The 15,692-nt window shown below is 34.5% G+C and overlaps 1 protein-coding gene across 5 annotated transcripts in view; it reads left to right on the forward strand.

The window, feature by feature from the left end:
• Window positions 1-15,692, forward strand: part of MTHFD2L (methylenetetrahydrofolate dehydrogenase (NADP+ dependent) 2 like) — a 147,430-nt gene that overhangs the window by 15,286 nt on the left and 116,452 nt on the right. For 4 of the 5 annotated variants that reach the window (XR_007725753.1, XM_050790953.1, XM_050790948.1 and 1 more), the window contains exons 2-3: window positions 621-805; window positions 1,398-1,520. Coding sequence is in view for 4 of the 5 variants with exons in the window: in XM_050790953.1 (XP_050646910.1) it covers window positions 621-805; window positions 1,398-1,520 (308 nt within the window). In the remaining variant the exon portion in view is untranslated. Of the gene's footprint in view, window positions 1-620; window positions 810-1,397; window positions 1,521-15,692 lie in introns of those variants that run through there. The other variant, XM_050790950.1, reaches the window with a different exon arrangement.

The raw sequence follows: 15,692 nt of genomic DNA on the forward strand, positions 1-15,692 counted from the left end.
AAAGTTGTGAAGAAATGTACACTGTAGTTAGCATCTTAGTCTATTTGAGCTGCTATAACAATACCATAGACTGGTTGGCTTATACAAAAACAGAAATTTATTTCTCATAGTTCTGTAGACTGGGAGGTCCAAGGTCAATACACCAGAAGGTTCAGTGTCTGGTGTGGGCCTACTTTTTGGTTAATAGATAGCTGTCTTCTTGCTATGTACTCACATAGCAGAAGGCACAAGGGAGATCTCTGAAATTTATTAAAAGAACACTAATGTCACTTATGAGGGCTCTATCCTCATGGTATAATCACCACCCAAAGGACTTGCCTCCTAATATCATAACATTTGGGGTTAGGATTTCAACATATGAATTTTGAAGAGACATGCACATTCATTCTACAGCAGATAGATTATACTGTAGAACTAAATAACAGTGTTGCAATCCTTCACAAAATTATAAAATATTTATGAACCTGAAGAGTAGGTGTCACTATAATTGAAAAAAAAAATCAAACTTTGGGTGCTTGGAGAATCATGGTGGTTTTGTTGATTTTTGTACCTTAAATTTGCACAGTTGAATATTTCTTATTTTCTTTTAAGTATTACATTTATTGTTTTGCTTTCCACAGACATGAAGCCATTATTATATCAGGAACCGAAATGGCCAAGCGTATCCAGAAAGAAATACAGCGAGGTGTGGAATCATGGGTTTCCCTTGGAAACAGAAGACCTCACCTCAGTATAATTTTAGTGGGAGATAACCCAGCAAGCCATACATATGTCAGGAATAAGATAAGAGCTGCCTCTGCTGTAGGTGGGTATGTGTTTTAGTTGTAATTACTACTAAATATGTTTTCTGTTTTTACTTCAAATTGTGATAATTATGAATGATAATGATCAAATAAGTGCCATTTGAATTGCATGTGTTATTATTAAAGATTATTCAGTTACCAAAGCTTTATGTTAATTTCATATGATTTTTTCTTCCAATTTCTTGTAGGGTTAATTCAGTGTGTTTTATATTCTATGGCAAGATATGCAAAGAATAGTTTACATCTAAAAGGCCTGCTTTCATTATATTTGCTTTAATTAAATAATAAACCTGGCTTGTTCACTCTGTTAAACTCGGCCTAATAGTTGTGTGGTAGCGATATTTTTATTCTCTTCAAATCTACTAACAGTAGCTTATCTCAAACAAGAACAAATTGTCACCTGGCATTCCAGGTCAAAGAATGCATGTGAATCAAGAGAAAACACTTGTACTATTGGAATAATCCTTCCTGGTGATGCATGGAACATCAGAACCTTTCATTGCAGTAGAAACAGTCCCACACTGTGTTAGACACTATTGATGAAAAACCATATTCAGTTAGTCAAGTGACCTTCTCTGCCTGTTTTTCTTCTAGGTATTTACAGTGAGCTCATTCTAAAACCGAAGGATGTTTCTCAGGAAGAGCTTTTGGACATAACTGATCAATTGAATATGGACCCAAGAGTCAGTGGTATATTAGTTCAGTTACCACTACCAGGTACATAATGCTCTTCTATTTATCTGGTTTTGTTAAAAGTGAAACAAAGGGCATCTTTCAACATCATATCATGATACTGCAAGTAATTTATAAAATACATTCAGAAGGGGACTAGCTATTATACTAGTAATAGGTGTAATAGTGATTTCTGAATGATTTGTGCTTATATTGACAAAATCCTTGAAAGTAAAATATAGGCATTGGCAATACATACACTCCTTGCTTTGCACAGTAGTATGGGACCCTAAAAACGACGATGTAAGATGAAACCAGGTAATGTGATCTTAATAATCAAAGGTAAAAACGACAATTTTCTGTGACCTTTAAAACTTCTTATCGAAGCATTAAAAACTCTCCTACTGTGGTTCATAAATGTATAGGGAAATGAATAATTAGTAAAACTAAACTAATGTTTTTTAGTACACTGTAATTTGGAACATTAGAAACATTGAGAAAGTGTATGATATCATTGCAAAAACTTGTCAGAAGTAGTTGGAACAGTGTTTGCCTTCTATCTAATTCTATAACTTATCATATGGAATGAGCATCTTTTCTATGTCTTGGTGAATTGAGCTGTTATATTCCTTTCAAAGTTTAGATTCGTTCCCAGTATTTTGTCTGTTGTACTTTAAATGTTGTGAAATTTCTCTGAGAGTTCCTTAACATTTAAAGGAACTTCAATGTGAAGTTTCACGTTGGTGTCACTTCCTCCGAGATGTTGTCGTCTTTTTTGTTTCGATCACTTTCCTCATTTGTGTGGTGGATTCACCCTCGTTAAGTTCCTCTGGCTGCATAACTACATCTCTCCAAAGGATTCAGTGTCAGCATTCTATGGTCAGCTATTTCTCCTACAACTCCATTTACATTAAATTAGAATCCTATTGAAATGACTTTGTTTTTTATATTTATCAGGCTTTTTCAACATAGTACTTACCTTCGCTTTTCATGCGGGCCTAGGTTTCTCTTGTCTTTGTTTGTTGTTACCATTTTCAGATCTCCTACTCACATCCAGTTTCCATCCCAGCATTATCACATTTTTTTTCTTTGCTATACTTTCACTTTTATAGGCTAATCTCCTTTGTCTGTTATCAACTTTTGTAAAATATCATGTGGGTTTATCTCTGGGAAACATGGAGAAAACACACTTTCCTATCTATGTTTGAAGATTGCAAATGTGCAGTGACCAATCATTTGAAAGAAGTGCTATGATTGGTCACTGATCATCATGTCATCTGTTATTTCTCTAGTGATTTGTGGGCTAAAGAGCCAGCAGCTCTTGTGTAATTACTATGAAATTTGAAATGTGTTATTGGAAGACTAGTACCATTTAACTAAATTGTGGTTCTGAAATTTGTGCATATTTAAAGTGCACAAAATGAGGACTGCAGGTATAGTATAGGTTACAATAGCTTTGTAGTTTTGAGTTCTGTAAGCTTTGATTAACAATCATGTGATGTGCAAAAAGTAAAGCTATATAATTCTATTATATGGGATCTTTATGTGGTATTAATATTTTTCTTTATCCAACAATATAATTCTTAGCGTATGTTATAGCTTTTGTGCTGTTTACATTATATCAAAAATTCATACTTCTAATTCTTTTCCTCCAATATAGCTGCACTGACAAAAATCATCAAGTTGATAAGAATCTTAGAAGCTATCAGAGTTTCCCCCAAGAAAAACGCTTTGACAGATAATGCTTAGATTAATGATGTTAAAGTTAGTATAGTGATAGTATCACTTACCTTTAAAACTAGAAAAAAAATTCAACACATGCAGCACTCTCGTATCATTGGAAAATGAGGTCTAGAGAAGATCAGGAGTTTATTAACATCACAAATCTGTCCAAAAAATTTTAACAGTGTTTCTCAATTGTTTGACTCACGCAAAATGAGTCTCTTTTTGGTACTGTGTTTATCAAGCAATCTTCTTATAGTTTGCAGTTTTTGAAATTTTCTCTACTTGGCATTTGCATGACATTTCGATAGCTGTATAAACATGTCACAACCTTAATTCTTAACATGTCCTTTCTACACAAAGTGACCTGAAAAGACATTTCTTGAGAGAAGACATACAAATGGCCAACAGGTATATGAAAATGATAAACATCACTAATTATCAAGGAAAGGCAAATTAAAACCACAATGAGATATCACCTCACACTTGTTAGGATGGCTGTTATCAAGAAAATGAGGTAAGTGTTGAGGATGTAGAGAAAAGGAACCCTTGCTCACTGCTGTTTAGAATGTAAATTGGTACAGCCATTTTAGAAAACAGCATGACAGTTCCTCAAAAAATTAAACATAGAACACCATATGATCAAAAAATTCCATTTCTGTGTATATATCCAAATGACATGATATCAGTCATGTCAAAGAGATACCTGCATCCTAAAGTAATGCTGCACATTGTGGCATTACTTTAAGATACATAATCAACTTTAGTGTCTATCAGTGGCTGAATGGATAAAGTAAATGTTGTTGTGTATATACGCAATGAAATAAGAATCAACTTTTTAAAAGAATGAAATCCTCTACACACTGCTTTAAATGTGTCCCAGAGATTCTGGTATGTTGTATCTTTGTTCTCATTGGTTTCAAAGAACATCTTTATTTCTGCCTTCATTTCGTTATGTACCCAGTAGTCATTCAGGAGCAGGTTGTTCAGTTTCCATGTAGTTGAGCAGTTTTGATTGAGTTTCTTAGTCCTGAGTTCTAGTTTGATTGCACTGTGGTCTGAGAGACAGTTTGTTATAATTTCTGTTCTTGTACATTTGCTGAGGAATGCTTTACTTCCAATTATGTGGTCAATTTTGGAATAAGTACGATGTGGTGCTGAGAAGAATGTATATTCTGTTGATTTGGGGTGGAAAGTTCTGTAGATGTCTATTAGGTCTGCTTGGTGCAGAGATGAGTTCAATTCCTGGATATCCTTGTTAACTTTCTGTCTCGTTGATCTGTCTAATGTTGACAGTGGGGTGTTGAAGTCTCCCATTATTACTGTATGGGAGTCTAAGTCTCTTTGTAAGTCTCTAAGGACTTGCTTTATGAATCTGGGTGCTCCTGTATTGGGCGCATATATATTTAGGATAGTTAGCTCTTCCTGTTGAATTGATCCCTTTACTATTATGTAATGGCCTTCTTTGTCTCTTTTGATCTTTGATGGTTTAAAGTCTGTTTTATCAGAGACTAGTATTGCAACCCCTGCTTTTTTTTGTTCTCCATTTGCTTGGTAAATCTTCCTCCATCCCTTTATTTTGAGCCTATGTGTGTCTCTGCATGTGAGATAGGTCTCCTGAATACAGCAAACTGATGGGTCTTGACTCTTTATCCAGTTTGCCAGTCTGTGTCTTTTAATTTTAGGGAAATTTATAGCACTAAATGCCCACAAGAGAAAGCTGGAAAGATCTAAAATTGACACTCGAACATCACAATTGAAAGAACTAGAGAAGCAAGAGCAAACACATTCAAAAGCTAGCAGAAGGCAAGAAGTAACTAAGATCAGAGCAGAACTGAAGGAGATAGAGACACAAAAAACCCTCCAAAAAAATCAATGGATCCAGGAGTTGGTTTTTTGAAAAGATCAACAAAATTGATAGACCGCTAGCAAGACTAATAAAGAAGAAAAGAGAGAAGAATCAAATAGATGCAATAAAAAGTGATAAAGGGGATATCACCACCAACCCCACAGAAATACAAACTACCATCAGAGAATACTATAAACACCTGTATGCAAATAAACTAGAAAATCTAGAAGAAATGGATAATTTCCTGGACCCTTACACTCTCCCAAGACTAAACCAGGAAGAAGTTGAATCCCTGAATAGACCAATAGTAGGCTCTGAAATTGAGGCAATAATTAATAGCCTACCAACGAAAAAAAGTCCAGGACCAGATGGAGTCACGGCTGAATTCTACCAGAGGTACAAGGAGGAGCTGGTACCATTCCTTCTGAAACTATTCCAATCAATAAAAAAGAGGGAATCCTTCCTAACTCATTTTATGACGCCAACATCATCCTGATACCAAAGCCTGGCAGAGACACAACAAAAAAGAGAATTTTAGACCAATATCTCTCATGAATGTTGATGCAAAAATCCTCAATAAAATACTGGCAAACCAAATCCAGCAGTACATCAAAAACTTATCCACCATGATCAAGTGGGCTTCATTCCTGGGATGCAAGACTGGTTCAACATATGCAAATCAATAAACGTAATCCAGCATATAAACAGAACCAAAGACAAAAACCACATGATTATCTCAATAGATGCAGAAAGCCTTTGACAAAATTAAACAGCCCTTCATGCTAAAAACTCTCAATAAATTTGGTATCGATGGAACGTATCTCAAAATAATAAGAGCTATATGTGACAAACCCACAGCCAATATCATACTGAATGGGCAAAAACTGGAAGCATTCCCTTTGAAAACCGGCACAAGACAGGGATGCCCTCTCTCAACACTCCTATTCAACATAGTGTTGGAAGTTCTGGCTAGGGCAATCAGGCAAGAGAAAGAAATCAAGGGTATTCGGTTAGCAAAAGAAGAAGTCAAATAGTCCCTGTTTGCAGATGACATGATTGTATATTTAGAAAACCCTATCATCTCAGCCCAAAATCTCCTTAAGCTGATAAGCAACTTCGGGAAAGTCTCAGAGTACAAAATTAATGTGCAAAAATCACAAGCATTCTTATACACCAGTAACAGACAAACAGAGAGCCAAATCATGAATGAACTTCCATTCACAGTTGCTTCAAAGAGAATAAAATACCTAGGAATCCAACTTACAAGGGATGTAAAGGACCTCTTCAAGGAGAACTACAAACCACTGCTCAGTGAAATAAAAGAAGACACAAACAAATGGAAGAACATACCATGCTCATGGATAGGAAGAATCAATATTGTGAAAATGGCCATACTGCCCAAGGTAATTTATAGATTCAATGCCATCCCCATCAAGCTACCAATGAGTTTCTTCACAGAATTGGAAAAAACTGCTTTAAAGTTCATATGGAACCAAAAAAGAGCCTGCATTTCCAAGACAATCCTTAGTCAAAAGAACAAAGCTGGAGGCATCACGCTACCTGACTTCAAACTATACTACAAGTCTACAGTAACCAAAACAGCATGGTACTGGTACCAAAACAGAGATATAGACCAATGGAACAGAACAGAGTCCTCAGAAATAATACCACACATCTACAGCCATCTGATCTTTGACAAACCTGTGAAAAACAAGAAATGGGGAAAGGATTCCCTATTTAATAAATGGTGCTGGGAAAATTGGCTAGCCATAAGTAGAAAGCTGAAACTGGATCCTTTCCTTACTCCTTATACGAAAATTAATTCAAGATGGATTAGAGACTTAAATGTTAGACCTAATACCATAAAAACCCTAGAAGAAAACCTAGGTAATACCATTCAGGACATAGGCATGGGCAAGGACTTCATGTCTAAAACACCAAAGCAATGGCAACAAAAGCCAAAATTGACAAATAGGATCTAACTAAACTAAAGAGCTTCTGCACAGCAAAAGAAACTACTATCAGAGTGAACAGGCAACCTACAAAATGGGAGAAAATGTTTGCAATCTGTCCATCTGACAAAGGGCTAATATCCAGAACCTACAAAGAACTCAAACAAATTTACAAGAAGAAAAACAAACAGCCCCATCAAAAAGTGGGCAAAGGATATGAACAGACATTTCTCAAAAAAGACATGCTTACAGCCAACAGACATATGAAAAAATGCTCATCATCACTGGCCATCAGAGAAATGCAAATCAAAACCACAATGAGATACCATCTCACACCAGTTAGAATGGCAATCATTAAAAAGTCAGGAAACAACAGGTGCTGGAGAGGATGTGGAGAAATAGGAACACTTTTACACTGTTGGTGGGTTTGTAAACTAGTTCAACCATTATGGGAAACAGTATGGTGATTCCTCAAGGATCTAGAACTAGAAGTACCATATGACCCAGCCATTCCATTACTGGGTATATACCCAAAGGATTATAAATCATGCTGCTATAAAGACACATGCATATGTATGTTCATTGCAGCACTATTCACAATAGCAAAGACTTGGAATCAACCCAAATGTCCATCAGTGACAGACTGGATTAAGAAAATGTGGCACATATACACACCATGGACTACTATGCAGCCATAAAAAAGGATGAGTTTGTGTCCTTTGTAGTAACATGGATGCAGTTGGAAACCATCATTCTCAGCAAACTATTGCAAGAACAGAAAACCAAACACCGCATGTTCTCACTCATAGGTGGGAACAATGAGATCACTTGTACTCGGGAAGGGGAACATCACACACCAGGGCCTATTATGGAGAGGCGGGAGTGGGGAGGGATTGCATTGGGAGTTATATCTGATGTAAATGACGAGTTGATGGGTGCGGCACACCAACATGGCACAAGTTTACATATGTAACAAACCTGCACGTTATGCACATGTACCCTAGAAGTTAAAGTATAATAATAATAATAATAATAATAATAAGTTTGTAGCAAAAAATAAAAAAAAGAATGAAATCCTGTCATTTGCTATAACATGGAAGCTGAAGTATATTATACTAAATAGAATGAGCTAGGCACAAAAAGAAAAACCCGCATGATCTTACCTGTAGAATTTTAAAAATAAACTCATGGAAACACAGAGTTAATGGTGGTTACTGGGGACTGAGGACTGGGGAAGGGATCGTGGAGATGTTGGTTAAAGGATGCAACAGTTTAGTTAGAAAGGAATAAGTTTTGGAGGTTTATTGTACAACATGGTGACTTAGGTAATAACAACATACTGTATACTTGCAAATTGCTGAGAAAGTACATTTTAAATGTTCTTACCATGAAAATACATATCTGATGTATTATATATGTTAATTAGCTTGACTTAGCTATTTCATAATGTATACATATATCAAAACATATTGTATACCACACATATATACAATTTTTGTTTGTTAATTTTCAACTAAAATAGTCATAGTTTTCAAACTACATTATATTTAGTTTGTCACAGATTTCTAACTACATTAGATTGTTTGTCTTAATAAATTTATATCTGTAGAAATTTTACCCCTTTTTAGCAACATTCCTTATTTGGTGAATTTATTAACAGCTTGCTGCTTAGATGGCACTGGTGATTTGTCTGTATTAAATACTAAATTGCTTGAGTCCTGTACTAGAGACTAAATTGTTTGAGTGTCTCAAACAGAGAGTGAGAAGCATAGAGCTAAAATGACCATGGTAATATGTATATATATGTTCTGAGAAACAGCAGTTTTCTATGTAGCCAAGAAACCAATAATGCCAAAATTGTGGCTAACGTTGATTACATTATGGCACTTTATATGCCATGTATATTACACATGACACTTTGTATTTATTAACCCATTGGATCCTCACAATAATCCTGCGAAGCTGGAGCTATTACGTATTTTTTAACTGATGAGAAATTTGAGGCATGAAGAGGATAAGTAACTTCTCCCAGGTTCACAGAGTTGCTAAGTAACTGAGTTGGGATTTCAATCTGGGCAGACTGGCCCCCATGCCAGGAATACTCTTACTTACTATGTTAGCACCCTCACTGGCACATCAATGTTAGCTAGTGAGTCATGTGTGCTTACTATGTAGCAGGTACTCCCTTACATGGATTATTTTATTTAATCCTACAAACACCCTTATATGATAAAAATTATCTTCTTCATTTTACAGATAAGGAGACTGAGACACATGGAGGTTAAGTGAATTGACCAGTATTACCTGTTAATAAATGGTAGAGCCAAGACCCAAATCCAAGTCAACTGATTTCAGAACCTACCTTTTAAACTTCTCCTTACGTTACACTATCTCTCAGAACATAGTAAGGCATAACATAAGCACATATATTTCAAACATTAAGATACAAATTTGTAGCACATGTAACCACCAAGTTGCTGATCATCTGGTTTCCCTGTTTCTACACTTGTAACCTATATTTTTTTTATGGTTTTTACCTTGCTCAATAATAGAATTCCTACTTTGATTCATAATTTCTTTTTGGTAAGGCTTAAAAATGATAGCAATGGGATTAAAGACATAGTAAATATACTGTTCCTTTCAAAGTAACCTCTATTTTAGTAATTGAGCTATGGTACATTTTTGCTAGCAGAAGATATTCAAATATAGGTATATACAGTCTGAATTTGTAATGTGGCTTTGTGATTTACTGACTGTTACTTAACTTTGATGAGTTTTATTTTCCTCATAAAAAGAGAATTGAAAATCGATCTTTTATACTACATATTGGGAACATATAGTTTGTTAGTTAATAGAAAATGTTAGTTAAAGTAGAAAATTGTAAAACAATACGTATGTACCTTAAACATTGTATTGTATAATAAATAATTTAAATATTCATTCATCAATCTTTAATGTAGATTAAAAGATTTCTGGAGCCCACTGATTGGACTTCTGCATCATCTTCTGGCATTAATAATACTTATAATTCATTGCCTGTAATTTTCAGGTTGCAGTGAAACAGTGAAAATTCATCTAGAATTTCAAAATGTCTCCCAGTCTTCAAAGTTGCCTTACTGTTATCTAAGTCATACTAATTCTTTTTAGTTCTTGAGAGTCTTTCCAGATCATTCAGCTTAGTTTTCTTACAAATAAGAACTGTTCCCTTTTGCACTCAATTTTCATTTATTTATATCATTTTTACCTGTGTTATAGAATTTACTATGAAAAAACTGGCAAAGACAGGCTGGGAAATACAAAAATTGTCTCATGGTTATGAAACGCAACCATAGGGTTAGGAATAGTTTATTAACTATTCTCTGATATGTCCAGCAAGTGCTGGGCATCAGCCTTCATGTTTTACGGAATAAATGGAGCTCATTAGTTATTTTGATAGATTGGCTATATAGAAGTAGATGAATACAGCCTCTCCTATGTATATTTCATAGGATTGTTATAATGAACAAATTAAACAATAAGCAAATGAAAAAATGAATGAGTCTAGTTGATTTAACCTTCAAGCTTAATAATATAAAATTATTTTCTATAATTTGGTTAGTAAGTGTGTATTTCATGATTAGAAATCTGAGATTATTTCTCACAATTAGGGCAATGTCTTGAGTAAAATAAATCCCAAGTTAGAATTATAATTCTCATGTTTGAAGGCAGGTTTGCATAAGGATTAAACAGAATGTGCAAGGAGTTTCCATGCATGTTATTTGGGCAAGAAGCAAAGAAATGAGATAGAATTCTGTCCTGTTTAATGGTACCGGGCCTGTCACAAGCTAAGCCTTGTTTATGTTCAGAAGCTGTGCAACTTTGTTCAGGATTTGAAATACTCGGGATATAACAGTACACAGCCTTGCTGTTTGTCCAGTAGCTAACCCTAAAGCTAAGGAGAAATAAAAATGACCAAATGCAGATGCTTTCCTACTCCTGTCCTGACTGTGCATAGATTCTTATCGGTAAGTGATCACTTTGTCGAGGTGAGAAAGAGATCTATTATTTATGTTATGTTCTTTTTTTCTTCTAAGTAGGCATTTTATTTTATTTTTTTAGCTTTTATTGAGTTATGTGTATTAAACTGATATCATATTAAAAGTTAAATTTTTTGGAATATGTATCTTTATATAGAGTAAAAAAATTAGAAAAATAGTCATTTAAAACTGGAACCAGTGGCATCTTTTTCAAACTAGAATAATAAAAGGGAAATTATAATATTCACAGACTTGAAGCACACTGGAATTCTGCTATAAATATTTGTTATATAATAGAATTTGTGCAGGATGAATTTGATTTAAGAGGGTTTAAATTATATTAACTGTGTGAAAACATTTAGATCTAAGCCTGAAAAACAGTTATCAAGTCAGTGAAATTTTAATATGGTATTTTACAACTGTGACTTCATGATAGCTGTTACAAGTGTCAGGAATGGTAAATATGTACTATTTATTAATGCCAGCACTGTACAAAAGTGCTTTATATACAATAAATCATTTAATACTGACAACAATCCATACCAGTAGATGCTATTTCTTTTGAGATTTGTGGTTAAGGAAAAAGAGTGAACTGAGTAACTTGTGTGAGTTCACTCAGTGAGTAAGTACCAGAGTGTTGTCAAGAGAACCAAGTATAGCATCCTTTGTACCATAGTCACAGTCCTATAGCAGAAATTTAAGAGAGCATAAGGAGAGATGCTTGCTTACCCACTTTGTATTTACTTGCTCTTTGAGAAGTCTACTTCTCATTTATTTCTGGAACACAATTAGATAAACTCTATCTTATCTATCTTTTTCTGAAATAGATTTTCAAATGTTCCCTTCAGTTGTCTAGTTTGAAGCCTTTGAGGATTAACACCTTCCAGTTCGTGCAAGGGAATTGGACAAAGAAATGAGAATGAACTATAGGATTAAAAGATAAAAGTAAAGAAGGTGAGTTAGAAGAATTTGAGTTCAAGGTGCAGATTTAACATAAATAAAATATTAGAGTAATTAGTAGGCATGAAAATGTGGATATCGACCTAACTGATAAGCATGGAGATATATGTATTTGTCTAAAACTCATTTCTTCATTTGAAGAAAAAAAGTATTGTTATAATTACTTTTCATGAGAATTTACCAAATTTATGTATCCAGAATACTGATTATTATTAAAATGTTTGACCAGAGTGAGAATTTTTTTATCATTCTAAACTCTTTCCTATTTTATTCTGTTTAATTCAATATAAATTTTAATTTGACTTTGTTTTAGAATTTATTTTTCATTTCACTATGGGAGAAACCCCAGTTCTGTGTTTGAGTGTATAGAATAATTCCACATAGGGAGAATTGCAGTAAACATTATATCCCTGTAATCTACCTTTTATCTGTTAGACAATTAGTGAATGCTGTTGAAGAAATGAGTGAATCCTGTAGTTTCTCAGCACCACTTTTTTTGTGTTAAGTCTTATCCTTCTGCATATATTTCTACATGTAAGAGATTAGTGCATAAACAATTTAACTGAACAAGATTGGTGAAGATCTCGTGCCCGCACCCATGAAAGTTTTCTATAGCTCTATAGTATCTATTATATAGAGCCCACATTACGAATGCATATTTTATTACTTCAATAATGTGTTAGCCTCTGACCTCTTCACTATATTGGTTATCTTTCAAACATACAAGGGCTGAGTTCTTTTTTCCCTTTAGATCTTAGCATAAATGTCATTGCTTTGGGGAGCCTTTTCCAGCCTATGCCCCCTAAGTTGTTATCATTCTGTTGTTCTCTATTTGGAACCGCCTTTCTTGTGTGACAGAGACAATTTAAGTTCTCCAAATACCCACATGTCCTCTTATATTTTGGGGCTTCTCTTAGCAATTAGATTGAGGTCATGTGACTACTGGACAATAGATTGTAAAAGGAAGAGATTTTTGGAGCCACTTCCAGACTGAGATGGTTAAAAGCTGTTGTGCCCTCCTCCTTGACTTCTGTTTTTGTTGCATTGTTCTTGGAAACTAGGTGTTACAGATGGTTGTAAATTACAAAAAGTAGGGCAATAGAATTCTTATTGGACTTGACATGAATAAGAAATAAACACCCTTTTATAAATGACTGGGATTTCAGATTTTTTTAAACCTATAAACTCACAGATCAAAGAAGCTCACCAAACTCTCAAGGTCATGAAACATGAAGAAAACTATGCCAAAGAACACCATAATCAAATTATTCAAAACCACTGATAAAAAAAAAGAAATCTTAAAAGCAATAAGGGAGTTGGGGGAGGGCATTACATACAAAGGAATAAAGAGGACAGTGACAGAATATTTATTGATAGAAACAATGCCAGCAAGAAGACAATGGAACAATATCTTTAAGTATTAAGAGGAAAAAACAAAAAACTCCGCAAACCCAAAATTCTATACCCAGGGGAAAATACCTTCAAAAACAAAGACAAAAAGTCTTTTTATCAGACATGTGAGGAAGAGAGCTCAAAACTAAAAACAATTACTTACTAGAAGACCTATGCTATAAGAAATATTTAAAGACCCGGGTGTGGTCGCTCATGCCTGTAATCCCTGCACTTTGGGGTGGATCACTTGAGATCAGGAGTTTGAGACCAGCCTGGCCAACATCGGGAAACCCCATCTCTACTAAAAACACAAAAATTAGCTGGGTATTGTGGTGCACACCTGTAATCACAGCTACTCAGGAGGATGAGACAGGAGGATTGCTTGGACCTGGGAAGTGGAGGTGGCAGTAAGCCAAGATCATGCCACTGTACTCCAGCCTGGGCAGCAGAGCAAGACTCCATCTTAACAACAACAACAAAAAAGTGATGTTAAAGGAAGTCCTTCACCTAGATGGAAATGATACTAGATGGAAATATGGATCTGTCCAAGGAATTAAGAGCTCTGGAAGTGGTAACTACCTGAGTAAATACATACTATTCATGTATATATATGTTATAATATATTGTTCTTATTCTTATTACTCAGATTATTTTAGAAGATAATTAATGTTTAGCCAAAACCAAAAACAATGTAGTTTTTGGTTTGTAACATACAATTAAAACATGTGGCAACAATAGCACAAAAGTTTGTATAGAAGAAATGCTGGAATATTATTGTTTGATTCATGTAATATATGTGAAATGACATAATATTGCTTAAAGGTAGCCTGTGATAAGTTAAACATGTATAATATGAAACCAAAAGCAACCACGAAAATAACACAACAAAGAGTTATAACTAATAAGTCAACAAAGAAGAAAAAGTAGAATGATCACAGATATTCAGTTAATCTAAAGGAATACAGAACAATGGAGAAAAGACAACAAAGATGTTAAATTTATTCCTAGAAAATGTAATGTAAATAATCCAATTAAACATCAGAGGTTGTCAAATTGGATAAAAATCAAGTCCCAACTATATGTTGCTTACATGAAACTGCACCTTAACTATAGGGACACAGGGAGGTTAAAGCAAAAGAGTGGGAAATCGAAAGCTGGAAGAGCTATTTAATGTGAAAGTATATTTCAGAGCAGAAAGTATTACTCGGGATAAAGAGGTCATTTGATAATAATTAAGGAGCTGGTTTATCAAAAGTAAATAACAATCTTAATATCTTATATACCTAATAAGAAAACTTCAAATTATGTGAAACAAAAGCTAATATAATTGCAAAGAAAAATAATCAAATAAAAAATTATAGCCATGTTTTAAAACCTCTTAATAATGGAGAAAACAAGTAGACAGAAAATCAGTAAAGATATAGAATACTTGTATGATATCAACCAATTTGATATAATTAAAATTTATAGAATACTCTCTGCCAAATGGCAGATAATACCCTTTCTTCAAGTTAATGTAGAATATTTACCAGTATATACCACATTCCAGGCCATAAAACTAATCTCAATTTTAAGAGAATTCATGTCACATAAAGCATGTTCTCTGACCACAGTGGAATTAAAAATGAGTAACAAAAACATCTGGAAGGCCGGGCGTGGTGACTCATGTCTATAATCCCAGCACTTTGGGAGGCCGAGACGGGCAGATCACGAGATCAGGAGATCCAGACTATCCTGGCTAACAAGGTGAAACCCCATCTCTACTGAAAATACAAAAGAAAAAAAAAAAATCAGCTGGGCGTGGTGGCAGATGCCTGTAGTCCCAGCTACTCCAGAGGCTGATGCAGGAGAATGGCGTGAACCCGGGAGGCGGAGCTTGCAGTGAGCTGAGATCACACCACTGCACTCCAGCCTGGGCAGCAGAGTGAGACTCCGTCTCAAACAAAACAAAACAAAACAAAACAAAAAAAAAATCTGGAAAATCCCTAAATATTTGAAAAGTAAATAGCACACCTCTAAATAACCCCTGTGTCAAATAAGAAAGTAAAAGAGAAATTTGAAATTGTTTTGAACTTTTTATGAAAATGTAATATCAAAGTTTGTGGGATTCTATTAAAGCAGTACTTAAGGGAAATGCACAGCACTAAACACATATCTTAGAAAAGAAGAAAGGTCAGAAATCAGTAATCTCGTCTTATACTTTAAGATGGTAGGAACATCAGAGCAAAACACAACATGAAGACAAAAAAAGAGAAATAATAAAGATCAGAGCAGAAATTAATGAAATGTAAAATAGAAAATTAATAAAATCAGTAAAACCAAAAGT

The sequence above is a fragment of the Macaca thibetana genome, chromosome 5 (genome assembly GCF_024542745.1).
Source record: "Macaca thibetana thibetana isolate TM-01 chromosome 5, ASM2454274v1, whole genome shotgun sequence".
In the NCBI taxonomy this organism is placed as follows: domain Eukaryota; kingdom Metazoa; phylum Chordata; class Mammalia; order Primates; family Cercopithecidae; genus Macaca; species Macaca thibetana.